This window comes from Mobula birostris, chromosome 1 (assembly GCF_030028105.1).
Source record: "Mobula birostris isolate sMobBir1 chromosome 1, sMobBir1.hap1, whole genome shotgun sequence".
NCBI lineage: Eukaryota > Metazoa > Chordata > Chondrichthyes > Myliobatiformes > Myliobatidae > Mobula > Mobula birostris.
In genome coordinates, this window is record NC_092370.1 from 198,438,305 (window position 1) to 198,457,260 (window position 18,956).

General features: G+C 40.0%; 1 protein-coding gene across 1 annotated transcript in view; it reads left to right on the plus strand.

The window, feature by feature from the left end:
* The first annotated feature begins 41 nt into the window (after positions 1-41).
* Positions 42-18,956, plus strand: part of exoc5 (exocyst complex component 5) — a 58,302-nt gene continuing 39,387 nt past the window's right edge. The window contains exons 1-3 of the mRNA XM_072268261.1: positions 42-226; positions 7,797-7,891; positions 13,448-13,595. Coding sequence (XP_072124362.1) covers positions 200-226; positions 7,797-7,891; positions 13,448-13,595 — 270 coding nt within the window. The 5' untranslated portion in view covers positions 42-199. The remainder of the gene's footprint in view (positions 227-7,796; positions 7,892-13,447; positions 13,596-18,956) is intronic.

An 18,956-nucleotide genomic window follows, 5' to 3' on the forward strand; every position in this document is an offset into this window, starting at 1 on the left:
TCCAGTCGCGCAACGCGGTGACTTCCGGTGAAGCGGAAAGATGGAGGAGTGGCGGGTGGGTGGGTGAAGGAGTGTTAGTGGTGAACCCAAACTCCGGGCTGCCCGCTGGGAGTCGCAACATCCTTTGGGCGGTTCTGGGACTCTTCATTATGTAGGTGCTTTGGCGGATAGACCACGAACAATTCTCGTGTCTGGCGTTATGGCTACCACGGCGGAGCTGTTCGAGGTGGGTCCGGCTGTTGTTTCGGTGTTACCGAGTCTGATTCAACTCCGATGTTGGTGTTGTTGGTAAACTGAGAAAATTGCTTATTATCCAGATGTCTTGGGCCTAGGAATAGGGTTCAGTGAGTCATATGTTGTTACAAAGGATATGATGATTAACCACCCAACAAGAAAATATTGGGATTCTAGGAAATCTATAATAAAAGCTAGAATGTACTGTGAAAACGCTGCAAGTGAGACGGCATCGATTGAGAAAGAAACAGTTTTAGCTGGCTGTCCTTTCAAGGGAGTGGTAAATAATTACGACTCGGTGAACTTGGATTAATTCAGCAAAGTCATTTGCTGCGATGAGATTGCAAAGCTAAGGGGTGATGCATGAAAATTTTCAATATCACTCCTTGAAGAGCTGTATGGAAGTTTATTTTTCCAAAATGAATGAAATGTATTAGACGATGATTTATTGTTACCCAATTATACAAAGAAATGCACAGGGTGCCATTTGTTCTATCGTGCCAAATGAGAACATAGATACTATTAACATTTGGTGCCCATGGTGTTATCCAGTTAATTTTAGAAATATTTTATTTCTAAGCTGTTATTGGGAAATTAGTAATTTACAAAATAATGAAATAGTTACACTAATAATTAAGTTTGTTTAATTTTTAATAACCTCCATGTGGTCATTTTCATTTCAATCCTTGTTTCTCTTACTTCTGCGCCTCTTTTAACATGACAACCTAATTCATCAGTAATGCAGCTTTATAAGATGCATGAATGACTTTCAAGTTGACCTTAAAAATCGGTTCCTTGGTTCAGGCAAGAGATTGTGTATCAAGAGGTTGGTGAAAGGGGTGGGTTTTAATGTGGGTATTAAAAAGAAGGATTTTTACAACTATGTCCAATGTGATTGGAAAACAAAATAGTCAATTGACGGAGTGGAGTGTAAAAAGGGTATGCATGGAGACTTACCAGATGAACAGAATTTATTGTAGGATGGATTGCGGTTATGAAGATGGGGAGGATGAGCACATTGTTAGATTTACATGTTGTGATAGAATCCAGATGATTGAAAACTTTGGAACTGCGATTCACTTTAGATTAGTGATTGCGGGGGTGATCACCTACCAGAACTTGGGACATGGGAGGAGCAGCTGATTTTGGATAGGGTATAGTTTTACGGTTAGAAGATGGGAGGCTGTTAAAACTATTGGTATGCCTGAATCTGTAGATTTATAGGTGTGGGTGGTGTTTTGAAATATAGTAGTTGAGAGGTACAGAGTGGATAAAGTTAGAGTAGAAACTGCTTTATTCTGATGCAATGGGATTGGAAACTGCATTTTGTATAGAATTCCAGTAGTGTTGTTTGGTCTCACAAGCAGAATGTGTTGGCGATATCGTTGGTAGTTTAAAAAAAATCCTTCCTGTACTCAATGATGATGTTATTGCTCATTACAGTTTAAGTATTTGAAAACAAATGGTCCTCTAGGTGAGAGGGGTATGTTATGTTTTGTTGGTCATCAGTTCCCAAAAGGGTGCAGAGGAGATTTACAAGGATATTGTTGGATTGGGGAGCATGACTTATGAGAATAGGTTGAGTGAACTCGGCCTTTTTGCCTTGGAGCGGCGGAGGATGAGAGGTGACTTGGTTGAAGTGTATAAGATGATGAGAGGCATTGATCGTGTGGATAGTCAGAGGCTTTTTCCCAGGGCTGAAACGGCTTACACGAAAGGGCACAGTTTTAAGAGGTTTGGAAGCAGGTATAGAGGAGACGTCTGGTTAAGTTTTTTTTACACAGAGTGGTGAGTGAGTTGAATGAGCTGCCGACAATGGTGGTGGAGGCGGATACAATTGGGTTTTTTAAGCGACTCCTGGATAGGTACATGGAGCTTAGAAAAATAGAGGGCTATGCTTAACCCTAAGTAATTTCTAAGTAAGTACATGTTTGGCACAGCATTGTGGGCCAAAGGGCCTGTATTGTGCTGTAGGGTTTCTGTGTTTCCCAAATGTTCCGTAATCAGATGCCCGGCTTACAAAAGTAAAGTCCTGTAAGTATGAAACCTAAAACAGCAACACTAATTGGTGTACTAAGGTCGGACAGCATTTGGGTTGTCGGGTGGGAGGGTTAACATTTAGGTCAATGGCTTATCATCAGAACATAAACGATGAAATTCTGTCTTTGCCCTTGTGGCAAAGCAAAGAACCGCTGAAGGGACTTTTGTGTTTAGTTATATATGCAAAGTAATCTGGGGTTTGCTGCCAAATTTCTCAAATTATGATGTTGAATGTTCAAAGTAGACCTAATTTTTAAATGTAAATTGTGGACCAATGACTTGATTCTGAACTATAATTCAAGTTGAATATAGGACTACCCCTCTTTCTTCCCCCCCCCCCCACCCCCAACCACCATTTCATTTGTTTGGGTAGAAGCTTATAACTGTTATCAGCACAGATGCACAGAGTAAAATGCCATGGACCTTGAATAGAACAGGACAGTACAGGCCCTCAATGTTGTGTCAGATCAAATAAATTAGTAATCAAATGGCCAATTAAACTAAACCAATCCCTTAGGCCCACACAATGTCCATATTCCTCCATTTTCCTCACGTTCATATGCCTATCCAAATGTCTCAAAGGTCTCTCATGTAGCGGCCTCTACCACCACCCCAGGCACTCCACCACTCTCTGTTTTTTTTAAAAAAATGCCTCACACATCTTGGCATTGGACATTTCAACCTTGGAAAAAGAGAAACTATCTGTCTACTCTCTCTATGTGTCTCATAATCTCTTAAACCTCTATCAGATCCCCCGTCAGCCTCTGTCACTCCAGAGAAAACGACCAACTTTCATTATAGCACATGCACCTAATCCATGTAGCATCCTGGTAAACTACTTCTGCACCCTCTCCAAAGCCTCAATATCTTTCCTATAATGTGGCGACCAGGACTGTATGCAATAATTATGCATAATAATCTTGTAGCAGCAGCACAGTACGTTGCAGGGTGAAGATGAGGATAAACGCAAGTTAACAAACTTAAATTAGCATATACAGTATTTGCAGGTGCAATAAATCAACAAAATAAACATAATGACACTAGTGCAATATTGAGAGAGGAAATATAGACTCATGTAGTATTAAACTTTTTCAGGTCAGTTCTAAATTTGACGGCAGTGGGGAAATTTGATTTTTAACTGTAATATTTTTGTCTTTAACTGAACTTTTTGGTTTTGGGCTGAAGCAGTCTACTAACATTACATCTTTACTGCTAAATCAGTTACAATAGACCCAGGTCATGGTTTAGATCATCATTAAATCCCATTTTTTGAAATCCGGAAATGTAACTGCCATTTTGTTTCTGGATTTGAAAACTTTGTTATGCGTAATGGTTCTCCATGGCAAAACTATGTACATTTTGACCACAATTGCATTTTGTCTTAATATTTGACAAAAAAGTGAACCGCCACTATTTAAAATGTATATAACTACATAAGGGGATGAACAATTTAACTAGTGAACCAGAGCCCAAGGCTAATAATCAGGAGAGGCAAGTTGCAATCTTGCCATGGAAAATGAAGAGTTTATGTCAGATTTATTTAATTAACTGACTTTAAAAAGAACTGGTCAGTAGTGGTTTATTGTTGATCATTGAAACCCTCCCAGTGTTAGCCATATAATTGTCTCCAATCCTGCAAATGTATTGTTGCTTTTTGAAATGACCTAGGAAGTCACTTCCTTTTATCTAAGAAATACTAATCATTGTGGGAATATAACTTAGGCTGCACATTCAAAGTGTTTCATCAGCAGCTCATGAAGGGTCATTAATAATGGCATTGCCAGATTTCAGAATCAGAATTGGGTTTGTTTTCACTGAGCTAATAGAAACTTGTTGTTTTGCGGCAGTAGTACAGTGCAGTACATAACATAAATTATTGTAATATATATGTTTTTAGTGCAAATAGGGAGCAAAAATACTGAGGTAGTGTTCATGGATTCTGTTCAGAAATCTGATGGCAGAAGTGAAGAAACTGTTCCTAAGGCATTGACTGCATGTCTTAAGGCTCCTGTACCTCCTTGATGGTAACAATGAGTAAAGGGCATGTGGTGGGGGTCCTTAGTGATGTTTGCCGCCTTTTGAAAATGCCCTCGGTTGTGTGGGGAGGCAATAACCGTGATGGTTCACGACCTTCTGCTGAGTTGACAACCTTCTGCAGATTTTTCTAACCTTGTGCGGTGGCCTCCTCCACACCAGATGGTGATGCAGGCAGTTGAAATGCTCTCCACTCACAACACGCTGGAGGAACTCAGCAGGTCGGGCAGCATCCGTGGAAACGATGAGTCGACGTTTTGGGCTGGAATCCTTCGTCAGGTTCCGGCCCGAAACGTCGACTCGTCGTTTCCACGGATGCCGCCCGACCTGCTGAGCTCCTCTAGCGTGTTGTGAGTGTTGCTTTGACCCCAGCATCTGCAGATTATTTTGTGTTTACGAAATGCTGTCCACGATGCATCTATAGAAATTTGCGAGTGTCCTTGGTGAGGTACTAATTCTCCTCAAACTCCTAAGAAAATCAAGTCCCTGGCATGCCGCCTTCATATTTGCAACAATATGTTGGGCCCAGGATAGAGCCTCAGAGAGGTTGACACCCAGGAACTTAAAACTGCTCGCCCTTTCCACTGTTGACCATTTGATAAGGACTTGTGTGTGTTCCACGACTTTCTCTTCTCAAAGTTGACAATCATTTCCTTCGTCTTGCTGACATGAGTGCAAGGTTGTTGTTACGCCAACACAGATCTGTCCCACTTCTGTACACCACCTCATCGCTCATCCGAGATTCTGTCTATAACAGTTGTGTAATCGGCAAATTTATAGATGGTGTTTGAGCTGTGCGACGCCATACATTCAAAGGGGGAGGGGGTAGAGGGAATAGAGCAAGGGGCTAAGCAAGTATCCTGAAGTGTGTTGGTGTTGATTGTTAGCAAAAAGGAGATGTTATTTCAGATCAGCAGTGACTGTGGTCTCCCGATGAGGAGGTCGAAGATCTAATTGCAGAGTGAAGTGCAGAGGCCTATGTTTTGAAGCTTATTGATTAATATTGAAGGAAAAATTGTGTTCAGCAGCCTGAAGTTTGTGAACCATTTGCAATTACCTGGTTTTGTGCATTAATTGCTATTAAAATGTAGCCTGATCTTCATCTAAGTCACTTTAGTGTCCAGGCCTGCATTTAGCTGTCCTTGAGCTGGTGGGTCAGGTCAGAGGTATGGAATCACAGAAGGCAGACTCCCTGCTGTACTTTGAATCCAGTACATTTTTAATACAAGCTATTAGTTTTATTCTCATCTTTATTTGTGGTCTTTCATTGCAGATTTAATTAATTATTAATTTCCCTAGTTGTCTAAGTGAGATGGCTTTAGTACTATAACAATTTTCCACTGCTATTTGTTAGCATTTGTTAGACCTGTACCATGCATCTCTACAGGTCTTTTTTTGAGGTCTTCTCTGAAAGTTGTTTTCATCGAGGCATGGTGCACATAAAGAGATCTTTCTTGAGAAGAGCAGGTTCTGTCAGTAACCTGTGTCTTTTTTTATAGGGCAGGGCACCTCTACAACCCACACATCCAAACTCATCTCATTGATTGGAACACCTGACTCCAAATAGCTTTGTAGAAGGATTACCCCAGAGGCTCACATACTTTTTTTGAACCTAGACTGGGATTGTTTAAATGGTGTACTCAGTATAATTGTTTGTATATTGTTAGCCTTGGCAGATTGTGTTTGTCTATTATTGTGAATTAGATGAAGATCAAACCACATGTTATGAGTAATTAATGCACAAAACCGGGGAATTGCAAAGGGTTCACACTTTTTCTTGCAACTGTATCTTTTCTGACAACATTGATCAATGAAAGAATGTTTTATTTCAGATTTGTTAGGGAGTTTTCTGGAGCTATGTGAATATAGCAGTTATTAATTCAAAGAAGAGCCAAACTTCAGTTCTTAATGTGGATTGTAAATTGCAAGCAGTAAATTGAAGGTAAAAACGTGCCTTTGCACTTGGTGGAACACAAGTTGCCTACAGACTAAAGCCTGATTTATACTTGTGTGTACTGGCTACGCCGTAGGCCTGATTTATACTTCTGCGTAGCCCTATGCCATAGCAAGCATGCGTTGTTGTGTTTGCGTCGCTGTGCAATTCACCGCCAAAACGCTAGTTGGTGGTGGGGTTTCTATGCCACTGTGTTGAGTTTCTTCATAAGAGGCAGGGACGAGGAAATGCATTTCAAATATTTTCGGATGGTGTCAGGTAGATTTGACGATTTGTTTCATCATCTCCAACCACTTATTTCGCATCAGTGTACAGACCAGAAATGTGTAGGAGGAAATGTGATGCTACCAAGCAGACCAATCACAGTTGTTGTGGTTTGTGTTGCCGCAACGCATGAGTTACTTTTTTGGGGAGGTACATGTCACCCTATGGCGTAGGGTACACGGTACCTACAGCGTACATTTGACACAGAAGTACAAATCAGGCTTAAGAGCTATGGTTTGTAAAATGCTGACCATGAGACGTTTGGATATGCATCAGCCAAACATTAAAACAATGGGGTTGTGCTAATTGGCCTGCATCAAACCAGGCAACATGGCAACGTCAATTGCACCATCGTCACTTGAGTTCAAGCTGGCAGACCAGGCTAATAATGTTACTTAGCATAACAAACATGGTCACAGGTATAGGCAATCAATAGTTTTTTTGTGTACTCAGATAGCCCTGACAACATTAATTTTGGGTGTCATGGAATTTCTGTCCCCAGGAGCTTTTTAAGACTATTTGTGCTAATTACTTTGTGACAAAGATGTTTGAACATTCAGAGGTGTCTCGCCCTGTAGATATGTAATTCAATGGAAGCATTGTCAACCCAAAACATTGAAGTAAACAATATCATTGTAACTATTGAAATTGTATTGAATCACCTGCTGTTACCTTTGATCTCATGGTTATAAAAATGGGATGTACTTTTGGCTTTGTGAGACTAGAGCATTGCCAGAAGAAAGCCCATTTGTTATGATGAATTCTATATCACCAGCTTCAGTATCCTCTGGTGACTTTGATTACAGTCACAAGAAGACTTTATGGATAAGATAGTCTTAGTATTTCAATAAGTACATATAATGTCAACGAAATGTATACAATATACATCCTGAAATTCTTTTTCTTTGCAAATATCCACGAAAGCAGAGGAGTGCCCCAAAGAATGAATAACAGTTAAAAGTTAGAACCCCAACCCCCCAACTACCCCCCCCCACATAAGCAGCAGCAAAGCAATGAACCCTCTCTCCCCCCCCCCCCCGACCAGTAAAAAAGCATTGACAACCCCCACTGAGCTCTCAAGCTTGAGCGAAGTTTTCTCATTCTGGGATATCCCCAAAATAGAAAGTTCCTTAATTCTTTAACTTTGGCATCCTGGACATTCTGCCAATTTGTCTTAATTGTTCCAAAATTTCTATTACTTTTAATATTTCACAGTTCAGACATGCATTTCTGCTGGTTGTTGTAAAGCAGGTTTTTATTTTGTTTTCAGGAACCTTTTGATGTTGATGAGTACATTGAACGCCTGGCATGGAGAACACCAGGTGGAGGTTCCAAAGGTGGGGCAGAAGCCTTTGATCCAAAAAGGTAATGGATTTTAGCAGAAGTTTTAAATTTGACTTTGATGTGTTAAAGAACTTTTAGTTATAAAGATATTCTGACCTCTGACATGGATGAAATTTTACAAAATAAACAAACATTTTGTGAAATGTTTACATTGTTATTTGAGCCTGGGAATATTCCCCTCGCCCACTAACACAGTAAAGTCTGTGGGTGAATAGTTCAGAAGTATGATAAAATTCCCTTCATTGTAGAGCTATTGAGTTAGTATAACTTTTTAAAATGTTTAGTTAAATTGTTTGCTTCAGTGTTGTATGAGCAGAGAGGATAATTCTAAAATTTGAACACCAAAGTTGATCTTTATTTATGAAATTATCCTCATTGGAAAATGTGAACACTTGAAGCTAATGCATATTTGTTAGTGGATTTAAAGTAATTGGCCATGACAGGTTTTTGTTTTCATAAGAAGGAAAATAAATGCTTTTATGATGTATTGATTTTCATTTCTTTGGGTTTTTTTTCTACATATGAGTAATTTTCAGAGCCATGTAATTTCTATCCTAAAGTATGTCAACTGAAAGGAAGTACAAGAATTGGGGTTTATCTTGTCTTGAAACATGTTATAAATTTAGTAAGTCTGCTTATTCCACTTGTGTTCTGTGAACTTATAATTCTGCATTTCTTTTACTGATAAGTATTTTGTCATGTGTTTCAAACTGCTTTCATACTTGAAGGTTAGTCTCTATATTTGAAAAGATTACTTGTTATTGTAATAAATTTCTTGGTTTGTTGAGGTGATGAGCAGTACAGTACTACCGTGCACTTTTCAGATTAGCTCAGCTGCTCACCTGTACCTTGCCTTCATGGTGATTGTTTACTGTTTCTGTTAACTAGTAATTTAAAACTGACATTTACTGTGTAAGTGAAAAGGGGGTTGGAGAACGGGATGGGAAGGGCTAAGTGGTGTATGTGACCTGGAAAATATAGCAGGGGCGGGAACTAGACAAAGAACCGGGCATGGTTAGGATGTTGCAACTGCATACTCATCTCTTAGAATAGAAGTACTTACTGACCTGTACCTCTGCACGTGAAGCTGTTGTGACCATGATGAAATTGCTAACCACAAAACTGTCATAAGCGTGGACAGGGGAAACAGGTGCTAACTGAAACCATTCCTTTTGGATATAAATGTAACCTTGTACTCGTGCAAGGCAGAGTTGATTGCCAGACGCTGCAGATGTGTATGGTGGTTACCTCTCCTCGGATCAAATTAAATAAAGATTTAATCGAGCGAAAACGTGGCCTCTGAGTGTTTTCTCCGACTGAATAATGAATCGGTATGGACATTACAATTTGAAGTATTGGTAGAATTGGTGAATATTGTTAGCTACCTCACTTTATTGACATTTCCTGAATATAGTAAAGTGCAATACACAAAGTATTTGTCGCAATTTTTATATAAACCTTGTTAATGTAATGATTCATTTTCTTAAAGAAAATGCAAGTTATTCAGCTGAACTAATTCTGTGCTTTGGATAGGTTGAATGTGAAGGCTACGTGTAGTTTTACTGACTTGTAATCAAACGTATTTGAACTAAAATACAAAAATACATATTTGAGCCAGAGATGGACCCAAACAGTCCCTCAAAAAAGATCGTAATTGGAGATAGCAGAAGAATGTGTTATTAGATAAATTATATTTATTATTAAGTCCCTCAAAGGACATAAATTGCTTCTGCAGATTATAACAATCTTCAATGCACCTGATACCGTGTTGATACCAGGTGACTAGAAATTTATTACCCAGAGTCACGGGTATTAATCTGTTCTGAGATAGAGGTGTCTTTGAGGATATTCCTACTTTTTGAACCATAAATTGTTTAATTTTTTTCCCAGATATAAATTACATGTCTCAGTAGAGGATTGCTTGTTTTCTTTTTTAATTAATTTGGAGTCCCATTTATATATAAATTCTTCTGCCATCTCTTCTCCTACCATATGTAAGCCAATTGTAACCCAAGAAGGAATAGTTGTCTCATCAAAAAAAGAAGCAATAAAACGTGCTTGTGCAGCTAAATAATATTTTTTAAAATCTGGTAATCTTAACCCTCTTAATTTATAGTCCCAGGTCAATTTTTCCACGGAGATTCTAGATATTTAACCGGACCATAAAATAGATGAATATGTCCATTGAGAATCTTTAAAAAATTATTGGATAATGGGATAGGTAATTCTGAAAAAAATCTTCATTTTTATGCAGTTTACCCTGCCCATCAGTGTGATGGGAAGGTCCTCTTCGACATTGCGCAGCAAGGGGAGATAATTAAGTTTATAAAGGTCATCCAAATTATTGTCCTTCAACTTCTGGTAATTTTCCACATCCCCCTTCCTTCTTCATTTCCCCAGTCTAGCCTCTTACTACTTCTCACCTACCTATCACCTCCCCCGGTACTCTCCTCATTCCCTTTCTCTCATGATCCACTCTGCTCTCCTATCAGATTCTTTCTCTTGCCATTCACCTTTTCCGCTTATCACACCCCATCTTCTTACTTTATCACCCTTCCGTCAATCACCTGGCTTCACCTATCACCTTCTAGCTTGTCCTCTGCCCCTTCTCCCTCTCCCTCCTCTTATTCAGGCATCTTCTCCTTTCCAGTGCTGATGAAGGGTCTTGGCCTAAAATTTCAACTGTTCATTCATTTCCATAGATACTGCCTGACTTGTTGAGTTGCTCCAGCATTTTGTGTGTGTTGCTTTGTACTTTCAGCATCTATGGAATCTCTTCTGTTTATGATTAGTAAACTTGCAGATAACATAAAGATTGGTAGTGTTGTGGATACTATAGAGGGTGGTTTTTGGCTTTAGAGTGGTGAATTGGCTGAAAAATGGCAGATAAAATTCAAGCAACACACATCAAAGTTGCTGGTGAACGCAGCAGGCCAGGCAGCATCTCTAGGAAGAGGTACAGTTGACGTTTCAGGCCGAGACCCTTTGTCAGGACTAACTGAAGGAAGAGTTAGTAAGAGATTTGAAAGATAAAATTCAATCCGGCTAAATGTGAGGTGATGCATTTTGGAAGTGATCATTAAGCTGACATTTGCTATGAATGGTAGGGTCCCAGGGAGCATTGATGAACAGGGGGATCTTGGAGTACAAGTCCGGAGATCCTTCAATGTAGCAGAGGAAGTACTGTAGATAATCTGGTTAGGAAAGGCTTTGAATACAAAAACAGAGAGATTATGCTTGAACTTCTTTGAAAATTTGGCTGGGTCTCAACTGGAGTACGGTGTGTATAGTTCTGGGTGCCACACCACAGGAAGCATCTGAGAGGAGATTCACCAAGATGTTGCCTGTGATGGAGTGTTTCAGTTATGAGTAGTACTAGAGAAGGCAAGTCTGTTTTCCCTGGAGTGGAATAAGTTAAGAGGGGCCAAGATTGAGGTGTAAAATATTGGGCGATGGACGGTTGATAGGGTAAAACAGATTTGGAATAAAGGGGAAGAGATTCAGAGGAGATGGAAGGAGATCTTTTTCTCATTACTTGAAAAGAGTATATGAAGTAGTGTTGAAGTCTGTAGATAAGCACTTGAATTGCGTAGACTGCAAGTGCTGGGAGAGACCATTAGTGTGGATGTGGTGGTTGAATAGCCTGTTTTCTTGCTGTATGTCTCAATAACTTTGACTCTAAAGTTCCTCTAAATGCCTCAGAAGGCCAGATTTCAATTTCAATATCGAAATCTTTGAGAATACTTGGGGAGAAAATGGCTTGGAATAAAGATCAGAAAATGTCTATTTGAAAGCAAACGGATTCAGAAATTTTGGGTGTACTTGGTGAGGGCAGGAGACGAAGAGTGGCTATTGTGGGTTGCAGAATTAGAGGAAAGGTATAGTTAGACCACAAGACAAAGGAGCAGAAGTCGGCCATTTGGCCCATCGAGTCTGCTCTGCCATTTTATCATGAGCTGATCCATTCTCCCATTTAGTCCCACTCCCCCACCTTCTCACCATAACCTTTGATGCCCTGGCTACTCAGATACCTATCAATCTCTGCCTTAAATACACCCAATGACCTGACCTCTACTGCTGCCCGTGGTAACAAATTCCATAGATTCACCACCCTCTGACTAAAAAAATTTCTTCGCATTTTTGTTCTGAATGGGCGCCCTTCAATCCTTAAGTCGTGCCCTCTTGTACTAGACTCCCCCATCATGGGGAACAACTTTGCCACATCCACTCTGTCCATGCCTTTCAACATTCGAAATGTTTCTATGAGGTCTCCCCTCATTCTTCTAAACTCCAAGGAATACAGTCCAAGAGCAAACTGGTTATTATAGCCAGTTAAAATTCAGCAAATCAGCTTTCAATCAAGGGTACAGAATTGAAGCACGTTTCTACAAAAAGGCTATTGAAATGTGGAAACACGAGGAAATCTGCAGATGCTAGAAGTTGATTGAAATGTGGAGTAGGCCATGATGTATGAAATTTGTGAGGTGAGCAGCATTGGAAGCAAGTTAACAGAATATGACCCTGTCCTCCCTGCTCCTTATCTCCATATTCTATGTACTGAGCAAGAGCAGGGAATGAACTAAGTAGTTTTCTTCATTGGAAGGGAAAGATGTCATAATGGGTATATAAGGATCTCAATCAAGATTAGAGGTGAAATAGGAAGACAAAGATCTAAATGTGTGCTAACCAGCCACAAGAGATGGAGCTATAACAAATGTTTAAGGATGGAAATCTTGTAGAGGTGGATTAGTGGCAGCTGTTCAATTTATTGGGAGTTGTGGACACAGCTTAGCACATCACAGAAACCAACATTCCCTCTGTGGGCTCTGTCTATCCTCTTGCTGTCTCAGTAAAGCAACCAGCATAATCAAAGACCCCACCTACCCCAGACATTTTTCCTGATTCCCTCTCCCATCAAGAAGATGATGCTAGTACTAGGCTCAAGGACAGCTTCTTTCCCAGTGTTATCAGACTTGTGAATTGACCTTTTATTTGACAGGATGAACTCTTGTCTTCACAATCTACCTCATAATGATCTTGCACTTTATTGTTTACCTGCACTGTACCTTCTCTTAGATGTTACTTTGTTTTGCATTGTTATTGTTATACTATACCTTATTCTTCCTCAATGTACTATGTAACGATCTGATCTGTATGAACAACATGCACGACAAGCTTTTCACTGTATCTTGGTATATCTGACAATAATAAACTAATACCATTTATTGAACTGTTTATTTATATTTTGAATATTTAAAAAAGTAAAAAAAAAGGGAGAATTGGTGTTTGTAAATTTGAACTCAATTTCAGTCTAGTGTATTGTTATTTCTGGTGAAATTCATTTAATGCTGTCTACGAAAACTCTTTGTAATGTGGCCCTGTGCTCATGGTTAGTGGAATGAATGAAATCATTATCTGCATTATCCCACTAATAACAGTCAAACTGGAAACCAAGTTATATAATGGTATCTGTGTGTATTAGAAGCCATAAGTAGATTGTTTTTTAAATGAACAGTAACTTTCTTTTATCTAAATCTCATATTGAAAATGTTGGATGACTATAATCTTGCACCACAGGCTTTTGGAAGAATTTGTGGATCACATCGAGGAGCTGAAGATGCTGGATGAACGCATCCAAAGGAAGGTAGAGAAGCTGGAACAACAGTGCCAGAAAGAAGCTAAGGAGTTTGCAAAGAAGGTTCAAGAATTACAGAAAAGCAATCAGGTCAGTAGTAACTGTGCTCTCAGACATGAGAATGTAGATGCTGGAATCTGGAGCAAAAATACAAACTGTTGGTGGGATTCAGTGGGCCGAGCAGTATCTGTGGGGGAGAAGAATTGTCTACATTTTTCATTGAAAATCTGCATTAGGACTCAAAGTGGAGAGGGAAGATGGCCTATGTAAAGAAAAAAGAAGGGAAAGGTGAGAACGACCAGTAGGTGATAATTGAACTGAGTATGGGTAGATGGAGGCAGGTAGTGGTAAGTAGAAGTAGACAAGAAGAAAGAGCAGATGGACTCATGCGAGGGGTAGGGAATATGAAGATGAAGATGGCAAGGAGGGTGATAGCAGTAGCACAAAGGCTACCAATGCAGGAATCTGATGAGTATGAAGGGTAATAGTGGGAATCATTAGGGACAAGATGAATGGCAGATGGAACCAGATGGGGGAAGGACCTGGTGGTGAAATGTGTGGTTAGTTTAATTTGAGACTTGTTGACCAAATCTTTTTTTTGTTTATGCACTTAATCTTTTTGTTCTTAAGATATGTAAATACAGGTCCACAATCCCTTTTCCGAATCCCTTGGGGCCAGTTGCATTTCGGAATTAAGAATTTTTCAGATTTCAGACCCCCCTTTCCCACCCCCACCCCCTGGATACCAAAAAACACATATGCTCAAGTCCCTTATTTAGCTTGTTTCAGTGCAGTGGACTTTAGGACCCGGTGGCACACCAAACCTACGCACGTCCTCCCGTATAGGTTTAAATCATCTCTAGATTACTTATAATACCTAATACAATGTAAATGCTATGTAAATAGTTGTTAAACTGTATTGTTTAGGGAATAATGACAAGAAAAAATTTTATTTCCAACAAAAACATTCAATAAAACATAAAAATGTACTGCTTCAAATGAACCGAATCAAACACATGGTAAGTGACTTATTGGAATAAGTGTAAAACGTCACTGTCACTTATAAAACTTCAGTAACTTGTCTTTCTGTTTATTTAAATCATATACAGTGGTAGTTCCAACACTACTTTCTTCAGTAAGACACCACACAGACACACCATGATCAAGCTTCTGCAATAACTCCACTTTCTGCGTTATTGATAATGATAGATACTTCCTTCTCTTTTTCTCATTGTTACCCATAGGGGTATCTGCAGCACTTTTTGACACTTTCACAGTGAAATTAAACACAAAGTCAACAACGAACACAAAATATCAGCGAGCAAATGCACGTGTAACCAGTACGAGCGCTGAGCCACAACTGACGTCTGGTAGCCTCTGCTAGTGCTGCCACGTCACACCTGAGTGACGTCAGCTGTTGGTGAAGAAAACTTCGATTTTCAGAGCCGTTTGGATTTCAGAATTTCGGATAAAGGAATGTGCACTTGTATTCAGTAATGAATTGCAAGAGTAAACTTGTAATGATAGTTACTTGTCAAACCTTTGACAGATTATGAATCAAACTAAAATATATATTTATTGTCCCTAAATTTCAAAATTACATTATTTTGTGTAGAACTAGGCTGCTATTTTTAAAACAAAAATTAATAGTTTGTATTCTGGAATTTTTAGTGGCAGATCAGCATTGCGATGTTATGCTAGTGGTACTTCCTCAACTGCTTAGGAAGAATAGATTGTGCAGTGTTGCCAGAAGATGATGGAAGTAAATTGATTTCTTTGTTTAGCTATTTGATTAACAATGTCTAATTTCTTTGCTTCTCACCTTAAAGTGATGATTCTTGGTTCTGTGGGCACTATCAGATTTTCAATAATAACCAAATGCAGCCCAAGATACTTTGTAATTGAACAATAAAAAAGTGAATAATTCTTTCAGTTATTAAGTTAGATGTTAAAAATTTGGGCACAGATTTTGGAAATCGACTGCTTAAGTCTTAAAGCATGACTGCGGAAAAGGTGGAGAACAGATGGAAAACAGAGAAATAGAGTTTGTAGCAAAAACGAGAAAATCTGCAGATGCTGGAAATCGAAGCAACACAAAAAATGCTGGAGGAACTTAGCAGGTCAGGCAGCATCTATGGAATAAACAGTCGATGTTTCAGGCTGAGACCCTTCATCAGGCCTCAGTTTGTGCTACTACTACACTGTGAAGTCTCTTCCAGGCAAGCCTACCCTGAAGTTGTTCAAATCTTCCTTTCCTGATGAAGGGCCTCAGCCAGAGACGTCGACTGTTTACTCTTTTACATAGATTTGCTCGACCTGCTGAGTTCCTCTAGCATTTTAAGTGTGTGGAATAGAATTTGTGGTGGGTCCCAAAACTAGTGGTTTCAGTCATTGTAGTATGTCGCTTGCATTTGGGTGATGTTTATAGCCCAGGTTTGGGCATAATACAAGGTACTGGACAAGCAGCCTGACAAATTGGATATGCTGCAGGGAAGGAGAGTTGATTATGAGGTAGAGCTTTTAACATTGTACGTGTGGAGCTTGGCATGTTTTCACAATGCTGGGGGATATTGCAAAATTGAGTAAAAGAAGTATGCCACAGCTTGAAATTTGAGAGATTTGAGAGATTCCAGGGGTAAAAATGGAAGTTGCAGTACATAAGAACATAAAGCAAAAGAAATAGGAGCAGGAATAGGCCATCCAGCTTGTTGAGCCTTCTCTGCTGTTCTATAAGTTATGGATGATCTGGCTGTGGGCTCAGCTCCACCTAGCTGCCTTTTCCCCATAGTCCTTAATTCTCTCTAACTGTGTCTTAAATACAGGTGAATCTCTGGCCATGAATTGCTGTATTGGAGGTGGACTAGTTAATTGGGCAGCCCGGGCTTATTGGACCAAACGGGACAGTTACCATGCTGTATCTCTAAATTAAGAAAAAGTGATCTACCTGAGTTCAATACTTTTGTTATTTCTGAGTTTAAGTGGATTCTGCCATTTGCGGAAAAGCAGTAAAGAATTTAGCCTTGTCTTGATAACACAAGATAAAAGTTTTGGTAATATGTTTCCCTTCACTGCAGGTTGTGAAGTCCATTTTAAAATTTAACCAATTACTAACAAAATATTCTTTATCAATAAAGTGGCAGATTTCCAGATGTGCACAAGTTGTATAGATTTATGTATTAAACAATTTTAAATTGCTAAGATTTTGACTGGTTCTTAAAAAAAATCACAATATTCTGTGTTCCAATTTAAGGTTTTTTTGTGGATTGATTCTCACGTACTTTGATGTTATGAATGGCAGTGAAAGCTTGAGAAGATGTATGGTATACTATTTCTTATGGATAATGATTAATACTATGCAATAGTTACCAGTGCTTTGTTTATTGTGGCATATCTTTGAGAAGTTGTGATTTAAACGGTGTTTAACATGGAGAAATACAGATTCATTCACTGAGAGAGAAGGGGTATGTAATCAATAAGTTTTCCTGTTTGTTCGATCTAATATCCCAAAACAATATGTGGCCTGGAGTTAATACTGTGAAATTCTCAGATTATAGCATTAACAGTGTTATACCGTCTTTGGTCAGTTGTTTCTCTCAATGAGCCAGGACAATTGTGGTGGAAGAGTTAGAAATATTTGCTGAAAGGTATAAGCAGGTTAATGCTTGCCTTTTTGGACTTCAAATTTAAGATGAAGGTATAGAGTACATATCTGAACCTTTGGGATCATTGATGTACAGAGGGATCTGGAAAGTCCTTAGCTCCCTGAAAGTGGAAACACAAGTACCTAGGGTGGTAAAGAAGTCATTGAGTATGAATGTTGGGAAGTCATGTTGAAGCTCTTTGTTTAGGTCACATTCAGAATATTGTGTGCATGTTACAGGAAGGATGTGGAAAGTTTGGAGAAAGTGTAGAGAAGATTCCAGGCAGCATCTATGTCAATAGAGTTTATTAGCTATAACGAAAAGTTGGACAAATTTAGATAGTTTTCTCTGGACAGTTGGAGTCTGTGGGGTGAGCTGAGATAAGTGAATAAATTTTTGTGAAGGCATAGAAAGAGTAGATGGTCAGGCAATGCATACACAATGCTGGAGGATCTCAGCAGGCCAGGCAGCATCTATGGAAAAGAGTACAGTCAACGTTTCGCGCCGAGATCCTTCGTCGGGTTCTCTAATCCTGCCCAAGTGTCTCGGCCTGAAACGTTGACTGTACTCTTTTCCATAGATGCTGCCTGGCCTGCTGAGTTCCTCCAGCATTTTGTGTGTGCTGCTTAGATTTCCAGCTTCTTCAGATTTTATTTTGTTTGTGAGTAGTCAGATTCTTTTTCATAGAGCATAGTTTTAATGTGAGAAGGGGAAAGTTTAAAACAAAAAGATTTGTGAGGCAGGTCTTTTTATGGGTATGATGTGGTTTTATTCTCTGCACTTTGGATGTTAGATAGTCTTTTGTATATACTTATATATATGTTTGTCTATCATCATGACTTAGATGAAGATCTGACTACATTTTTATGAGTAATACAGAAAACCGGCTAATTGCAAAGGATTTGCAAACTTTTTCTTGCAATTGTATACAGTATAGAGATGGAAATAAGGAGGAGCTGAGGGCAATACAGAGGGACCTGAAAACCAGGATCAGGGAGGCTAAAGGCAGGTACAGGAGGAAGCTTGAGTGGAAACTCCAGCAAAACAACATGAGAGAGGTCTGGAGTGGGATGAGGACCGTCACTGGGTTCCGGCAAACTGGCAACAGAGGAGCTGAAGGCAGTGTGGACAGGGCCAACAAACATAACCCGTTCTTTAACAGATTTGACATTGTGGCCCCTGCTCATCCCCTTCATGAGTCATCTGTTGTTGGCCCCCAACCAACACATATTCCACTCTCCCCTCTTACCCCTCCTCACAGTCCCCCACCCTGCTCTCATGACTATACCTCTTCCCCACACGAAACAACCACGGTGGGCTTCACAGCTGAACAGGTGAGAAGACAGCTGAAACGTCTCAACCCAAGCAAGGCTGCAGGACCGGATGGTGTCAGTACCAGGGTGCTCAAAGCCTGTGCCCCTCAGCTATGTGGAGTACTTAGCAATGTCTTCAACCTGAGCCTGAGGCTCCGGAGGGTTCCTGTGCTGTGGAAGACGTCCTGTCTTGTCCCTGTGCCGAAGACGCCGCGCCCCAGCGGCCTCAATGACTACAGACCGGTGGCTTTGGCCCCCCACATCATGAAGACCCTGGAGAGACTTGTTCTGGAGCTGCTCCGGCCTATGGTCAGGCCACACTTAGATCCCCTCCAGTTCGTCTACCAGCCCTAACTGGGAGTTGAGGATGCCATCGTCTTCCTGCTGAACCGTGTCTACGCCCACCTGGATAAGCCAGCGAGCACTGTGAGGGTCATGTTTTTTGACATCTCCAGTGCGTTCAACACCATCCGCTCTGCTCTGCTGGGGAGAAGCTG